Consider the following 17,127-nt stretch of genomic DNA (forward strand, 5'->3'; position numbering starts at 1 on the left):
AATTAACTCTTTCCTTTTCAATTGCATTTCTACCGTTGGTACTTAGGCTGCGTTTGGAAGCATCTAAAACGGAGTCCGCGTTCTGTGCACTGAATGAGTGCACCTACGAACCAGAATCGGGCAGGTCGATTCTGTGGAGTCCGGATCTACTGCCCACGTCTACCCACAACACACTACCCCCCGTGAATAGACCTATTCATGGGCCGGGCTCGGGTCGGGCTTTCACTCTGTATTAACAAATTTTTCTAAGGCCCGAGCCCGAGCCCAACTCTCATAAAAAGCACGAAGCCTGGGCCTGGGCCCGAGCCCGAAATTTAGCCCATGCTGTTATTATTGCTGAAGCAGTCGAATAGAGATAGAGAGAGAGAGATAAATTATAAAGAAAAAAATAAATAATGTATATATTAAATTATAAATATATATATTTTTTAATAAATATTATATTATTTATAGTTTATATAATATATAAAATACATATTATGTATTTTATAAAATATATAATATTGAGTCGGACCGGGCCGAGCTCGGGTCGGGCTTTTTTGATAAATCCTGAGCCCGACCCGAAACACAGTCGGGCTTACCGTGTTAGGCCCGAGGTTAGGCCTGCGGGCCTAATTACATGACCAAGCCCGATCAAGGTGCAGATCGGACCGGGCCGGGCCATCGGGCTACCCGACCCATGAACAGGTCTACCCGTGAATTGGGAACATCTCCCCCTGCATAATACTATGCAGAGGATGAGATGTTCTCCATGTGTGACTGCGATAAATGTGGAAAGAGACAAAATAAAGAGAAGCACAAGCACCTTGGCTCGGTTTGGAAAGAGTACAAATACAAAATAGTACAAAATATAAGGTTTTGCACTCTACATATTTATATTTATACTCCTAAACTCAACCAAAGGAGTTCACATCTCCAACCCACAAGGGACCCCTCCACAATGCCCCGCAACACATTCCTGCCATGTATTAGGAACATCTCTCAATGATAATACTAAAAGCGGCCCCTTGTGGGGTGAAGGTGCAGGTCCAGACGAATGCCATCTTGCCTCTCTCTCTCTCTCTCTCTCTCTCGACCTTTCATGAATCTTAAGGTGATGAAGACTCTATGTGTGGTGACCGGCCGGGAGATAGCTAAAGGGTGACTGTAAAAGCTCCATTTGTCTGTTAATATGAAGAGGAAATGCTTGTTTTCCCCATATTTCGGTGAACTTTCCTAACTAATTTATTTAGCTTTTATTCATAACTTTCCACGCTTTTCCTTTATGCTAAAATTAGTTGTACTGCCACTAGGAATGGTAATGGGTGGGGAATTATATTCCCCATCCCCGACCCCGACCCCCAAATCACACCCCATCCCCCTCGAGGGAAAGGAATTCTCCTCCATCCCCAACCCCGATGGGTGAATTCCCCATCGTAGACTCGAATCCGGATGTGGCAATTAATCTCACAAACAGGAAGTTGGATTTTGCGTTGCAGTTCAAATTTTTCATGGAGAAAATTATGGGCCTGCTTTGGATGGTTTCTAGAGATAGAACTAATAGAACACCCAATGATAATTATCTTCCCATTTCTTTTCTTTTTATAGGTTTAATCATACAAATAAAAAGGCAAGAAAAGATTACCTGTGTAATGACTGGTGCTTGTTGCGGCACATTAGATGAAGAATGGACACCCATTGGAGCCTCTCTACCATATGCTGATATAACCTGATGTGGTTGTTTGTCCAAAGGAGCCTGATGTGGTTGCTTTCTAATCGAAATCAGTCAAAGTTGAGAGAAAGAGAGACTGAGAGTCTAAGATGAGAGAGAGAGAGGATCTTTGCAAGTTGAGATCAGCGACGAGAGAGAGTCTGACAGGCAACGATAGTTGGCAACGATAGACGAAGGAAGATTGAAGAACTGGGTTTTAGTTTTTAGTTCTTTCTTCTTTGAGTCTCTCTGTCCTCTGTTGAGTGGTAGTCGGCAACGATAGACGTTCGACGTCCTATGTCCGACAGGCGAGTGGCGACAACGACGGCGGTTGGCAATGAAGACAAAGGAAGAAGAAGTGAAGAACTAGGGTTCTCTGTGTGTTGATTGTCGAGTGGTAGAGTTGAGTCTTGACTTGAGAGTATTTTAGTGAATAGTATTAGTTTTTGTTTTTAAGTTTTAATCTTTTAAAAAATGAATAATATATAATATAAAGATTATATAAATAATATAATAATATTATATTATATTAATCGGGGCCAGGGTGAGGTGGGAATTGCATTCCCCATCCCCGTCCCGAACCTGACCCCATCGGGTCGGGGAGCCCGGGTACCCGTCAGGGATGAGAAAAATTGTCACCCCTAACTGCCACTCACTAAGAAGAAGAAAAATAAGAAGAAGAAGAGGAGGAGGAGGAGGAGGAGGAGGAAGAAGAGAGAGAGGAAACAATTTTTTCTTTTAGTGTCCAGTTGAACCGAACACCTTTAGTTGATGGGCAAAATCCTGTTAACCTACCTCTTCCCCACTCCATCAACGTGACCGGTTCTGGTTGGTTGGTGCACTCGTCCAATACATGGGTGCACAAAATGCGGACTTTCTAAAATGTCATCGATGTAAAAGTTTACACCGGTTCGGTTTTCTAGGCGTACAGATGGAGTGTAAATCAAGATCGGTGTAAAACTCTACTCTGCTTTAGATTTGTCAATATTTGGATGGAGTGGAGTTTTATGTCATAAATCGATGTAAAACCACATCAAAAGTAAAGTTTTACATCGATAAACTCTATGTTTTTTGAAATTCAACAATAACTTTTTTACGATTCGGTGTAAAATCTCATCGATGATGCCTTAATGTTTAAAGCTTCTCAAATTCAACAATAACTTCTGAATGCAGCCTTAATGTCTATAACGCTTCTTAATTCTTCCCAAAGCGCTAAGAAGAAATCGTAGTATGGGCCTTACTCATTTTATTAGAAGTAGGGGTGGGTAAATTAAAGGATTTAAAAATCGAACTGGAATCGGAACCGTTCTGGCCACCAATTTCCAAGTTGATAGTTCAACCGTCTAGTTCAAACAAATGGCTCGTTCCAACTTAGAATTGAAAAATTAAAAAATACAATTAAAATAAAAAACGGCCAAAACCATTGAACGGGTCAAACAAGTCAACGATTCGACCGCCCGAATCAATGAATCACTAACCAAATCAACGACTTTTTGCCAAGGACCAGGTTTAGGGTAAAACGGAACCAGTTGCTTGGATAGCTCCTGGCCAAACAATCCAACCGTTTGAATTGATAGTGGTTTGAAAACACTGGGTAAGTTGGTAGGTTCCACACAGAAAACAAATAAACCCACGTTCCTTTTCCGATATTAATAGGTCCCGTGGTAAAATATACATTCTTGAACGATTCATTTTTCTGTGAAAAAAAAAACAATTTCTGAGTAGCTTATTTACCTAGGGAAGTAATAATCTCCTCAGATTTGGGTAAATTACTAATCCATACAGATGTAAATCAGTCCTCTAATATCAAGTTTAAATTCAGTGATTAGCAAAATAAAACAGATCTGAATAATTGTATAAGAGAAGAAGATGGCGAAGAGAAGAAGGAGTCGAATTAATTCTCCATTCTCCTCTAACCCAATTTTATTAAGATCTAAAAAATTAATGATGACAAGTATGCCCTTAAGTGGACGGCTAGCTTGGCTGTTACATAAAGGAAATAAACAAGAATAAATAACAGGCCCATTAAGTGTGGCCCATCAACATAAAATAAAAGATACTACAAGAGAGGTTGTTAGGGCCCATTTGGCACAGTCTCTTTACACTCCCCCTCAAGCTGAGCATAGATGTCAATCATACCCAGCTTGCTTATATAGTGTCTTAATTTCCCCCTTGGAACTCCCTTGGTCAAGATATCAGCCAGTTGTTCTTCTGTTGTGATGAATGGTAAACAAATTTCTCCTGAAGAGACTCTTTCTCTTATGAAATGCCTATCAACCTCAATGTGCTTAATTCTGTCATGTTGAACAGGATTATGTGCAATGTTGATAGCAGCTTGGTTGTCATAGTAGAGCATCATTGGTCTACTAGCCATAGTAATTCTGACACACCATGAGCCATTGCCCTGTATTCTGCTTCAGTTGAGGATCTAGCAACTACTGATTGTTTCTTACTCCTCCAAGACACAATATTTCCAGCAACCAGAGCACAATAACCAGAGGTGGACCTTCTGTCATCAATACATCCTGCCCAATCTGCATCAGTAAAGGCTTCCAGCTTCATGTGACCATGCTTAGCAAACATAATACCTTTCCCTGGAGTACCTTTCAAGTAGCACAGAACCCTTTCTGCAACAGCTAGATGAGAATCTCTAGGAGAATGCATAAACTGACTAATAACACATTACATTGGAAATATCTGGCTGAGTCGTGCAAAGGTATAACAACTTCCTAAGCAATCTCTGAAACACTCCTTTATCAACAAAGGTTCACCATCTGTGGCAAAAAGCTTATGATTAGGATCAATGGGAGTGGAGATGGGTTTAGCGCCAAGTTTACCAGTTTCAGCAAGAAGATCAATGACATATTTGCGCTGAGATATGAAGATACCATCCTTAGATCGAGCAACTTCAATGCCCAAGAAATACCGAAGATCTCCCAGGTCTTTGATTTTAAATTCAGAGTTGAGAAATCATTTTAGTTTGCTGGCCTCTTCAATGTCATTACCCGTGACCACAATGTCATCAACATAAACAATCAAGAAGGTCACTAGAGAGTCATTTTTCTTCAAGAATAGTGTATGATCAAATTGTATTTGAATGTAGCCAAATGAGACAAGAGCAACCCAAAATCTCTCAAACCAAGCCTGAGGAGATTGTTTGAGACCATTAATAGATTTGTGTAGTTTACACACTTTGCCTTTCATTTCTTTCCCATGCACTCCTAGAGGTAGAGACATATAGACCTATTCATGCAGGTCTCCATTCAGGAAAGCATTTTTAACATCAAACTGGTGTAGGGGATAGTCAAAAGTAGCTGCTAGAGAAAGTAAAACCTTGACTGAAGTCATCTTCACAACAGGAGCAAATGTCTCAAGATAGTCAATGCCATACATTTGGGTGTAACCCTTAGCAACCAACCGAGCCTTAAATCTCTCAACAGAGCCATTAGAGTGATACTTAATGGTAAACACCCATTTACAACTTATTGGTTCCTTCCCTTCTAGCAAGTCCACAATATCCCAAGTATGGTTCTGATGCAATGCATCAAGTTCAACCTATTGGTTCCCATGTGATAATTCTTTCGGTACAGACCTAGATATCACATGGGAAGACACAAAAGCAAGAAATGAGTAGTAGGAATGGTAGAGAAGGCTGTAAGATAAGTGTTTGGAGATACAATGGGCTGTACACTTCCGCTTGCCCTTGTGAAGAGCAATAGGAAGGTCAAGGTCTGGGACAGTCAGAGATGGGTCAGTAGAGGGCTGATCTGTTTCCTCATGAATGATGGGAGTGGCAAGACGCTCTTCTAAAGGAGTGGGAACAACCTACACATGTCTGAATCTCTACCTTTGGTACCACCTTTGGAGAGCAGGAGCAGAAGGAGGAGGAGCTGGGATATTAGAGGTAGGTCCAATGGAAGAGGTGGACACCCCATGATCGGACTCACAAGGGATGGGAAGAGGAACAGGTAGAGACACAGCAAAGGGCTCATCAGATTTCTCCCCCTCAGGAGGAATACTAAAGAAGGGAGTCAACTCGAAAAAGGTGACATCCCGAGATATAAAGCGGGTGCCACAAACTAGATCAAAACAGCAATAACCCTTCTATGTTGAGGCATATCCCAGAAACACACACTTATGAGCCTTATGTTCAAACTTATACCTTTGGTGACTATGAATATGCACATAGCAAGTACACCCAAACACACGGAGAGGAAGAGAAAAGATATCATCATCCAGGAAGAGAAGAGTAAAAGGAGTTTTAAAGCCAATGACCCAAGAGGGCATACGGTTGATCAAAAAGGTAGCAGTAATAACAACATCTCCCCAAAACTTTACAAGAACATGGGATGCAAACAAGAGGGACATGGCAACTTCAACCACATGCATGTTCTTTCTTTCTACCACCATGTTTTGTTGTGGAGTGTAGGAACAAGAACTTTTATGAATAACCCCAAAAGTTTCAAGATAGGTGGAGAGGGTTCTCTCAAAATACTCCTTAGCATTGTCAAAGCGGAATATTTTGATATGAGTATTAAATTTGGTGAGGATGAGTTCATGAAAATTTTTCACAATAGTTGGTACTTCATCCCTGGATTTCATGAGATAAATCCAAGTGTAACATGAATAATCATCAATAAAATAGGATAAAATACCTGTAATCCCCCATGATTGGCATGTGATATGGCCCTCACACATCAAAGTGAACAATATAGAAAGGAGAAAGTGATCTTTTATTACTAATTGAATAGGAATGTCTACAATGTTTGCCAGCTCACATGATTCACAATGAAGACTCGATAAAGACATTCCTTTAAACATATCTGGGAACAAATGACTCAAAGCAGAAAAAAGACAAGTGACCAAACCGAAAATGACATAATAAAAATTTGTTAACAGACTCTAACACGACTGACTCTAAGGCAACTCCACGATGTGGTCCCAAAGCTTGATCTGGTGTGTCCAGCAAGTATATTCTTTTCGCCTCAGGGCCACTCCCAATCATCCTCTGAGATTGCAGGTCCTGAAAAATACAATGAGTGGGAAAGAAGGGTATGCTGCAATTCATGGACTTTGTTAAGCTACTAACAGATAAGAGGTTTGTGTTAAGCTTAGGGACATGAAGAACAGAAGATAAGAACATGGTGTCAAAGGTCTTTATATCACCTTTACCAGAGATGGGGGCAAGGGACCCATCGGCAAGGGACATTTTCTCTTTCCCAGAGATGGGGGCAAGGGACCAATCGTGGGCCAAAAAGCCTGTTCAAACCCGTAGGGGGGTCGGGCCGGGCCAGGCCGGGCCGTCGTGCCACCCGGCCCATGAACAGGTCTACCACCAACAAAGCGCTATGCCATTGTGCTCTGCCACAAAGGGAGGTCTCTTCCACCGAAGCGCTCCTCTAGGCTTTCTCTGTCATTTCTTTTTTCTTCGTTTCTGTTGTTGATATTGATTTCGGTGGTGTTACTCCCTCTTATTCCACTACCATTTCTTTTTCTTTCCAATTCTTCATCTTCTCTTGTGGTTCTTCTCCTGAACACCCCCACTGAAATACAACTTCAAGTCTCCAAGTTCTGAAACCTTTTCATCAAGAGGCACAATCAATAACACCTTTCCAATTCCAGAAGTTTGAGTTGAATCCTTTGAAGAGAACTCTTATTTGAAGGACAATCCTCTATGAATCACCGGTTCTGGACCCCCTCCAGCGGAACTACAATATAAAGATTTGTGATATGGATCACTAGGCATGATCCATCACATTAGCAGAGAAACTTCATGTTATGAAAGAATAATCAAAGAACAACTGCAATTTTCTTCATGCTGTCCACACGATCTATGGATAGATGTAATTTTTCCTTGAAAAGAGAAAAAAAAAAAGGTGATGGACATTATGAATGAGGTGAGGGAAGGCTAAGAAAACCTGGATTTTAGAAGTGAGAAAAAGATTTGATAGATCTTGTGTTTTGTTTCCATTATTTAATAGAAGATATGTCCCTAGATTGTACTGAATGGAGGAATAGGACTTCTGCCACTTACACCACTTAGCTGAGATCCAACATGAGTTGTGGTAGACAAGGTGAGGAATTTCCATTTGAGGAGAAATTTTAATTCTTCAAAATGAGAAGTTTCACCAGAAATTTTGAAATGGAGGAGAAACAATAGGGAAAATGGAATGCTTTCTAAAACTTAAAAATGTGTTAACCTATGCAAATTAAATACTTAAAAATACTTAAAAACTAACACCAAATAGTAGTCAAGGCAAGTGTCTTTGTCCAAGGGTAAATAAAAGATAAAAGTAATAATTTTTATTTTTTTCAAATTATTTTATTATCATTTTTGTTGAAATTAATATTCAATTGTTAAAGCCTTTTTTCAATTTATTTATCATAAAAATTATAAAAATTAGACATTTATAATCAACTATGTAGATTACTTCATAAATTGTATATGCAATACATAAAATCAAAAAATGCGGTGTAGACTAATCCACACTAGGCCTACAGAATGCCACTATGGGTGTGGACTGGTCCAATCTATACAGTCTGTCCACAACTTAGAACAGTAGTGTGGTATGGATTGATTCCTACCACTAGGTGTGGTGTATACCTCATCCACACTATAAAATACCCCCGAAATCAATCAAAAAGAACAGAAACCGATTTGAATTTTTTTACACTTCCGTCACTTTAACTAGTTAACCGGATTAAAGACTAGACTCTTCGATGAAACTGTTTAAATGTTAAAATAAAAAAAATGAACCGATACAACAATTAATAATATGGGTCCTACTTTCAAATTTATAATAGAAAACTATTGACTGATTGAAACTTCAAAGGGTCATTCGATCACTTTTCCAATTTTTTAATGATAGAAAATCAAAATACTTTGACTCACTTGATCAGTTGATTAAGACTTCAGAGGGTTGGTTTATCGCTATTTATTTATTTTTTTAACTTTTTAGGATAACTTTTGCATTTTGGGACTTTAGGTTTTCACTTTTAGAGGGAGAGGGCACATATGTTAGAGGGTCAAGGTGTGAGGTGAGAGGAACGAGAGACAACAAATTGGACAATCTGGGTGGTGGTTGACAACCCTAACATAGTGAAATAATGACACTACTATTAAAGGAAAGAGTGGCATGGATTGGGTGATACTTTAGAAATACATCCAAAAACGAACTTTCTAGAAAAGAAAGCTTATTCCACACACACACATTGTGCATGAGTCTTTGAGACGATTACTTCCTGCTCTTAGAGATTCTTCCCACCTAACCCTTCTTAGATCTCTTCTCCTCCTCTTTGAAATTTCTAGTCACCCTTTCTTCTCATCTATCATCTTTTAGGCAGACTTTCTTAGTGCCATATCCACCCCTCTACACCAACAAATGGTGAGAAACTTTTGATATAGGCCCTAAACATGATTGATGAAAAAGAAGGGGTTGACCCACAAAGATAACCCCCAATACGTCCTCCCTTGTTCGAAAAGCCAAAAGAGGCTAGGAATGTCATAATAAGATTCAAAATTTAAAATTCCATTTGATCATTGAATTGGCATCAACTTACTTGCCATTACCATCCTCTTTCATTGATTCGCTTGAGAAACCACTTCGGTGCCTACAACGGTGGTCACAGGCAACTAGTCACTAGCCACCTCACCTTTAGGGTGCAAGTTGGGTGGACTAGGTTAGGTTTATGGTCAATCTAGGCTCAGCTCTAAAAATTTAGGCCTAATGCCCGAGCCCGAGGTCAAGCACTAGCTGACCTTCCCAACCCAAGGCCAACCAGCACTCGGGTTAGGCTCAGGCATGGGCCAGGTTAAAATTGATCAATTAACCTACTTTAAAATTACATATGTATGTATGACTTTATTCAAAATATGTATGTATATAGAAATATATCTATATATGTATGCTTGAATGTGTATAGTTGGGCCAGGCTTAAGTTTGTATAAGCTCAAGATGGGTTTTGGGTTACCTAAGGGCTAGGCCTAAGCCCAACCCAAAGTCTTGGGCCCGAGCCCACCTGAGGACCGAAAATCCAAGTCTAACTCATGTAAAATTTTGAATTGGGTCAATCTAGGCTCATGTTGGTCCTGCCCAAGTTGAACCCCTATCTATTCATCTTTGTTTTAATCAATTTTAGAGGGGCATCCATCATGAGCTCTCCGTCCTCTATTCCAATGCCACTATCACAGGTTCCTTGTCGTAAACACCCCAACAAACTTTTGAATATTGTCTCCACTGAGGCAATGGGACTCCTCTGCACTAGCTCAAGCACTAGGTCTCTCTCAAGTAGACAAACCTGTTAGCCCTGACTGGGGAAGTTGGCTAATGCATTGTCCCATACCAGCATCCGCACTAAATCCAACTTTTTCCAAGATAAATTAGCCTCATAGACTGCAATGTAACCACCCAAAGCATCCAAAGCATCTCCTAATCCCTACCTTTTTCTTTCAAACCAAAGACAACATAAAAGTGGCCAAGCACCATGGACGACAAATAGAGGGTTCCTAGTGATGCAGAGAGAATGCCTGTCCATTGAATGTTGTTTTTCGGAGTGCAACACACCTATGGCTTCTATTTCGAAGGAGAAAATGAACAAGATTTTGTTCCCATTGAGTTTTTTTGGCATTGGATTTCCCTTGAGTTTTCCATGTTAGCTTTGCCTAGTTCTCCAATTTGCCTAACTCTGAGCATGAAAAAAAGGTATATCTACAAAGCAGCATTTCTGAAGAAAGAACTCATAGACACCCATAACTGAAATCAAAATCTCTATTAGAGGCACCAAAAACCTTCATAGTTTTATGATTGTTTTAATCATGGTTTTAAAAAATGACCCAGAAATGGAACAGTTCTGTCCATCGGTTTCTGGGTTGTGGTCTGACTGTCTAGTTCAAACAGACAGCCCGTTTTGACAAAAAAATTTAAAAATAATAATTGAAAAAAAACAGCCAAAAACCGTTGAACGGGTCAACGGTTTGACCACCCGGATCAATGGGTTGTTGAATTTTTTAACGGTTTTTGGCCAGGTACCAAGTTTGGGGTAAAACGAAATTGGTTGTCTGGACAGTTCACAGGCCGAACGGTCCAATCGTTCGAGTCAACGATGGTTCGAAAACCATAGTTTTAATTAACCTTTACATGTTTCCTGGCACTAAACAAAACAATTAATGAAATTGCTTATGAGATTGATGATTATGTATGTACCCACTTAAATGTTCATTTGTGACAAAAGACCCCCTAAACTTTTAGATTCCCACAAAGACCATCACTCCATTAAGTTGAGTGTTGGAAGAAGTTAATTTACCAAAATACACACTCAAGAAACTTATATAAAATGGAAATTGCAACAAAAATAACAAAACAACTTCCACAAAAATTTGAAATTGCAACAAACACAACATGCAATGCAACTAATCAAAACCAAACAAATAACAAAAGGAAGTTAAAATAAACACCAAAAAATGTTGAAAAAAAGGTACTTTAGGGATTTAAAAAATTTAAACAGTCGCATGAATTTTTTTCAAAGTTAACTGAGAGAATGCTAATGAAAGTGGTCTTTGTCAGAATCTGAAAATTCAAAGGAGTTTATCACAAATGAATGTTTAGGGGAGCAATTGCCATTGCCCCTAAAGTAGAGGGTTGTAATCTATAATTTATCCTAAATTTCTGTATTTTGTGCTTGACAGAGAGAGATAGAGAGAGGTGATGTTCTTCTTCAACCTTATGTTACATGATAGATTGAATGGCTCGTGAGAATATTATTTTCTTGGTAATCAACATATGGAAGAAAAATGAATAGAGAGTGCATTTCCATGGAAAATCTATGATGCCGGAAAGACAATGATGTCGGAATGGTTTTGACCAATCACAACCTCTCTACATTTTGATGAAAACCGACCTGATTGATTACTATTTTTATATGATTTCGGTTAATTGGTTGTAAATTTTTTTCAGATATCATGTCTATTTCCGGCATCATACTTCTCAATTTACTTTTACCTTTCTGAAAATGTTCCTTGGTGATCTCCTTAAACATATATGGTTCGATCAAATTGCCCATCTCATTTACCAACAGGTGTGAGTTCAAAATTCATTTGGGATTATCAAAATGGATCCACACAAATAACCAGACAAGTAGCAATACGATCCAATATATAGCTTGAAGAACATATATTCAAACAGTAGGCATTCATAAAGAATCCCCTTGCATCTTTACCAGATTCCCTTATTCAAAACATTCTTTTCTTACAGCATCCCCTAGGAGGTACCTGATCACTTGTTGTAAACAACCAGTGGGCGCACCACTGAACCAGCCCAGGGCACACAAACTGGAACAGGATGAACACCTTATACCATGGTGGCTCTATCACGTATCTATCTCCTCGGCATGCTCCATTTACAATGGATTTTGCGCACTCCTCTGAACTCCTAACTGCGAATAGGGTTACCATAATCTGTCCAACAAACATTTTTATTTTTCAGTATCAATCAATAAAACCCATGATTCTCTGAAGCCCTAAATGGTAGGACAGTAGTCAGGTTGCCTGATTCGAAGAAGAGACCATTATTGTTAAGCCCAATTCATAATTCTTTTATGAATTTGTACAGTTTACAAACAGTATGGCATCATTGGCATGTGGGGGAATCCATCACAATTCAAAGGGGGTGATGTAACATAGGTGGAGTTTGAGATGATACCAATAAAAATTTATGAGAGAAAGTAGAGCATAAATTTTTCTTTGAAGAAACTCACTTGGGTTAAGTTTTGTACTCACTAAAATTTAATAAATTCCTAACCCAACCCAAGTTACACCCGTAGGTACAAAATGGCCATTATCTGGCCTAATGGTAAAAACTCTGACTGACAAGTGTGAAAATATTGGCTAATGATTTTTTTTTTTTTTCTGTGAAACCCTAAATCCATAAATCCAAAAAGCCTAAACTTGAACTTAGTTAGATCCATACACAGTCTGACCAGATTCTAGACATGCTGAAGGCATGGCATATAGAAAGCCAAATTGGGTCTGACAAGTTTATACTTTGAAGGGGCAACCTGCAGGCCCATCTTACTGATAGTACTGTCCTGCAATTTCTTAGATGGAGGGGCAATATTAACTTATTTCTTAAGTGATATTAGTGGAAGATAAACCATCCTAATCATGCAGATCTTAGTACCTTTCTCATTTTTTCATCTGCAACGACATCACCCGTGTTAGATGAGTGCTTTTCTTGGAGCATCTCTGCTTCTATAAACGCAGGAGCTACTGTGGTTATTTTCACCTCCTGTTTCAAGTCGATTCTGAATGTCTCGTAGAAGTTCACTAAAGCAGCTTTAGTTGCCTGAAATTCTCCAAGAGTAGTACAGGTGATGAGCAAATCGAAAGAGGGAAACAAAGACAAAACTAACACTAATTGGATTTGAGATTTGAGACCCATTTTATGAGATTTCTTCCTTACTCCGTACACACTTGCCCAGGGTGAGACAGTCCACCCAAGCACCGAAGCATTCACCACGATCCTGCCTCTGCTCTTTCTGAGGTGGGGAATTGCAAAACAAGCAGGAGCAACTGATCCCCAAAAGTTAACATCCTGTGCAAATCGAGAGCACTATATAAAAACCCTCTAGCTACTTGATTATGTAAATTAAGTTTAAGCAACTGCAAATTGAAAGCAGCATTTGAGCCCACTGTTCTTGTTAATGGATTAGGCATTACCATGACTGGTGCAAATTTTGCAACATCAGCTGCGTCTTCGAATAGGCCAAAGCTCTCGGTTCCCGTATTGCACACCAGATGATCCACTGGATGCAAAATCAGAAACTTGAAACATTAATTATAAGTAATAAGACTGTAATATTGCAAGCATTTCGATAATTAAGCTTTGGTATATTGTGCTTTTAAAGCCAAAAGGCAGAAAGCACCAATTAGGCTTTGGGACTTATAAAGTTTTGGCTTTTGATTGTAATGCTTTCAAAAAGGGTATTACCAAACCCTGAAAAAGCTTTCTAGTTTCTAACTCAATTATGTTTCCCACAGCCCAAAGCTTAAAGGCAAAAAGCTTATCCAAACGAACCCTGAACTGTTATGGATAAGCGCCAATCCCATAGCAGTCAGAAACTAGAGTCTTGAACCAAAAGGCAACCAGAAGCCATCCTAACTTCTTGACTGATCTACTTCCATCTACAGAATTGTTTGTCTTCTGTTGTTCTTCAATGATAGTTAAAAGCCCATCATTCTTTGCTTCTTAAGCTAGTTATGTCCTAAACAGCTCCACTGATGGAATTGATGCCCAGTTAATTTGGACTCACGTCTGCCGAAGTGGTGGCTCACTGCTTCTTCAACAAAACGTTTGCATTCCTTAATTTGGGAGACATCTGCACAAATGAGCACAACATCAGGGGACCCAAGTTGACGAGCCCTTCCAGCAACTTTTCCAAGGCAATCTTCTCTTGTTGCAACAAGAACCAAGTAAGCTCCTCTCTTTGCATACTCGTAAGCTATGTGCTGTCATGAGAAAGCTCAGGTCAGACTAAGCAGCAACAATGGAAAGAATAGAATAAACTATGAATGACAGAGTCCAAAGTAATCTGTATTTGCATAAACCTCCCCGATTGCCGATGAAGCGCCGGTGATGAGAACGACTTTTCCGGCCATATTCTCCATTGTGAAAGATGCAACTATGGCACGAATGAACCTGAAGATGAACAAGGGTGGTAGAATGAGACATAATAGGATGAGAGTTAAAGGAGGCATCACCCAGTTCATAACCTTGTGAATCAAGTCCATGGCCTTCCAACAACATACAGCACTGCAATGGAACTGCAAATTAAATACTCCTTTTTGTCACAAATCAATGGCTCTACATTGTTCCCAGCAGGCCAGTTAATAATAGCATGTCCAACCATCCGAACTGGAAAATTTATGAGGCTTTAGAGTGCCAACTTATTTCCTTTTTGCAGTTAAAATGCCTCTATGGACACCCATCTTTTCTCACAAAGGAGATAAGTCCTAAGGAATGCCAAATGCAGCCTAGACCACAATAGAATGTTTACAGGGAAAGCATTTAACTACTTGTGCAAGCTTGTAAGAACCATTAATGATCACAAGTACTGTAGTCTATTCTTCAAAGATAAAACAAAATTAGGGTAAATTATAGATAGATACCAGGTACTTTGGAGGTAGTGACAGAGAGGTACCTTGAAGTTTTAAACTTTCAATTACAACACTTGAGTAAATAGACACCAAAGGATCAAACAGCTAGAAGAAAAAGAACATGTTCAATAAATCTCCACCAAAAACCAAAAATGGAGTCAAGAAAACGAGTGCCCCTTAAAGCTTCTGAAACTCATGCTTTCCCTACTTGCATTCTTGGTCTATGACCTTCCTGTTGTTGTTTAGTCCTATTATTCACTGTTACGTTCCAGAAGCCCCTACAACAGGCGTTGAGTTAACAATATTTACAATCACTAGAAATGCAAGAGGAAAAAGAGTTCAAATTTGATCCAACAAGCCTTTTTGATGAAAGATAATTTGACCCTCCAATGACATTACCCCACGTGGCACCTTGGAACCGTTGCATAATACTTCAGCGCTATATAGGTAGCAACGTGTATTTACCAAGTTAATTGGATTCATCTCCAAATCACTTCGGACGCCCAGTATCACCTCGGCACTTTGGCTAGGGACCAAGGAAGGCATAGTCTTATGTGACGTACACACCTCGACAGAGCAGACCGATGACATCAACAGGATCATACCAAGGACATCGGTACAAGGGGTGACCTCCTTTTGAGGGCTTATTGGTCTGATCGAGGTTGAGGTGGCGACCAATTCCCGCTATGTGTGACTCATCGTCTCCGAGTCCTCTGGGATCTTGTTGCTTAACTGATAGAACTTATTTACACGCAACCCACTTCGAAGATAATCGAATAAACCTTATTGTTATCTGTGGAAACCACCTCCAAGGGTGATGGGCCGATAAGCCACGTCCTTTCAGAGATCTCGAACGTGTTAAGTGAGAACCACAACTACCCATACCTATATAAAAGAGCTACCTTTATTCTCCGAGCAAGTCATTGACACCAAGATGTTGTGGAATAAAAAGAATCAAAGAACTGAAGGAACGAACATGTGTGAGAAACTATAGGAAGAAAATGATAATATATGCAAGGTTTTTAAAACCGGATCGGATAGGGAACCATTATGGGGACTAGTTCTTGGGTCAAATGGTCCGACCATCTGGTTGGAACAGACGACCTCTTTGACAAAAAAAAAAGTAAAAACGGTTGTTCGGAACGATGGTCCGATAGTTGAATTTAAAAGTTCGATCTAAGCATGCGGTTGATTGAATTTGGGGCACTATTCCCTTTGGGCTACATTTGGTTGCAATGCAAATGCAAATATGTACACTACATATTTACCCATTTTTCAGTTCATGAATGTAAACGTGGTTCACATTTTAAATTGTTTTTGCATTCATCTTGTTTGTTTGGAATTGATACAAAAAGTGTGGGTCCATCATTAAATGCTTCAAATATCATATGCTTTAATGCCTTAACTTTGGTTAAAAAATTAATTATCAAGGAAGCACAAAATTGTATCCAAAAAATAGGTACAATAGTGCTCTCTTTTCAGAGTACTAAAGTATCAGAAAATGCAAATACATAAATACCCGGATTTGGCATTTATACCGCAAACAAGCGGAGCCCTAGTGATTGATTCTCTCTCTCAACTATAATCATGAATCACTCCACAACTCCAGCTCCGGCCACCCCACCAACTCAAACCAAGTTCTATGTCCACTCTGTCTCCACCCCTATGATCCGCACCAGACCAAACTAGTAATTTTTGCGGCCATCAATTCAAAGTAGAACTGTAATAAGTAATAAGCTAATAATGGAGACAATGTGCTGATGGAAGTGGCATGGTGAGCACTAGATCTGTTCAGTGGTAAAAGTTCCGGCTCAAGCGGGAAGGGTTTTCGAAAAGGTTTGAAATGGAAATTGTTAACTGCGTTAAATCTCTCCTGTTCTGAAATAAAGTATGATGTGATGAGGTAACGAGAAATAATTGGATGAAACATATAAATGGTGGAACGACGGGTATATGGGATTGAGACTGCAATGAACTACTTACAGGGAAAGCATCTAATTTGTTGAAGAACAATTAATGATCACAACTACTGAAGTCTACTCTTGCGAAAGAAATTAAATTAGGAGAAAATGTCCGTATTTATGACTGGTTTCTCCTTTTTGTTAAGAAAATGACGGTTTTAGTCATAAAAATTTATTATTAAAATTCATTGACAATTTTTCTCAAGGTAGGAAGGTTATTCATCTGAATTGAGATCTGTTCCTCATACAATGCACCTCATACTGACCTCACAGGCACACCTCACTGTGTATCGGAAACATTTTCCACGAATAATAGCACATAATTA

At 39.4% G+C, this 17,127-nt stretch overlaps 1 protein-coding gene across 3 annotated transcripts; it reads right to left on the reverse strand.

The window, feature by feature from the left end:
* Positions 1-11,731: 11,731 nt before the first annotated feature.
* On the reverse strand, positions 11,732-15,062 carry LOC148845354 (11-beta-hydroxysteroid dehydrogenase 1A-like). 3 transcript variants are annotated; one of them, XM_088953086.1, is made up of 7 exons: positions 14,885-15,062; positions 14,292-14,382; positions 13,997-14,192; positions 13,404-13,489; positions 13,147-13,278; positions 12,865-13,029; positions 11,732-12,143 (listed from the first exon to the last, which is right to left on the reverse strand). In XM_088953086.1, exons 2-7 carry the CDS (start codon positions 14,349-14,351, stop codon positions 11,919-11,921), a joined length of 864 nt encoding a protein of 287 aa, XP_088809212.1. In that variant the 5' UTR covers positions 14,352-14,382; positions 14,885-15,062; the 3' UTR covers positions 11,732-11,918. The 3 variants fall into 3 exon arrangements, with proteins under 3 accessions (XP_088809212.1, XP_088809213.1, XP_088809211.1); XM_088953087.1 differs by lacking the exon at positions 14,885-15,062 and adding an exon at positions 14,457-14,490; XM_088953085.1 differs by lacking the exon at positions 14,885-15,062 and having other exon boundaries at positions 14,292-14,724.
* Between the last annotated feature and the right edge of the window lie 2,065 nt (positions 15,063-17,127).

The sequence above is a fragment of the Nelumbo lutea genome, chromosome 7 (assembly GCF_056320005.1).
Source record: "Nelumbo lutea isolate HS-2025 chromosome 7, American lotus-T2T, whole genome shotgun sequence".
NCBI classification, from domain to species: Eukaryota; Viridiplantae; Streptophyta; class Magnoliopsida; order Proteales; family Nelumbonaceae; genus Nelumbo; species Nelumbo lutea.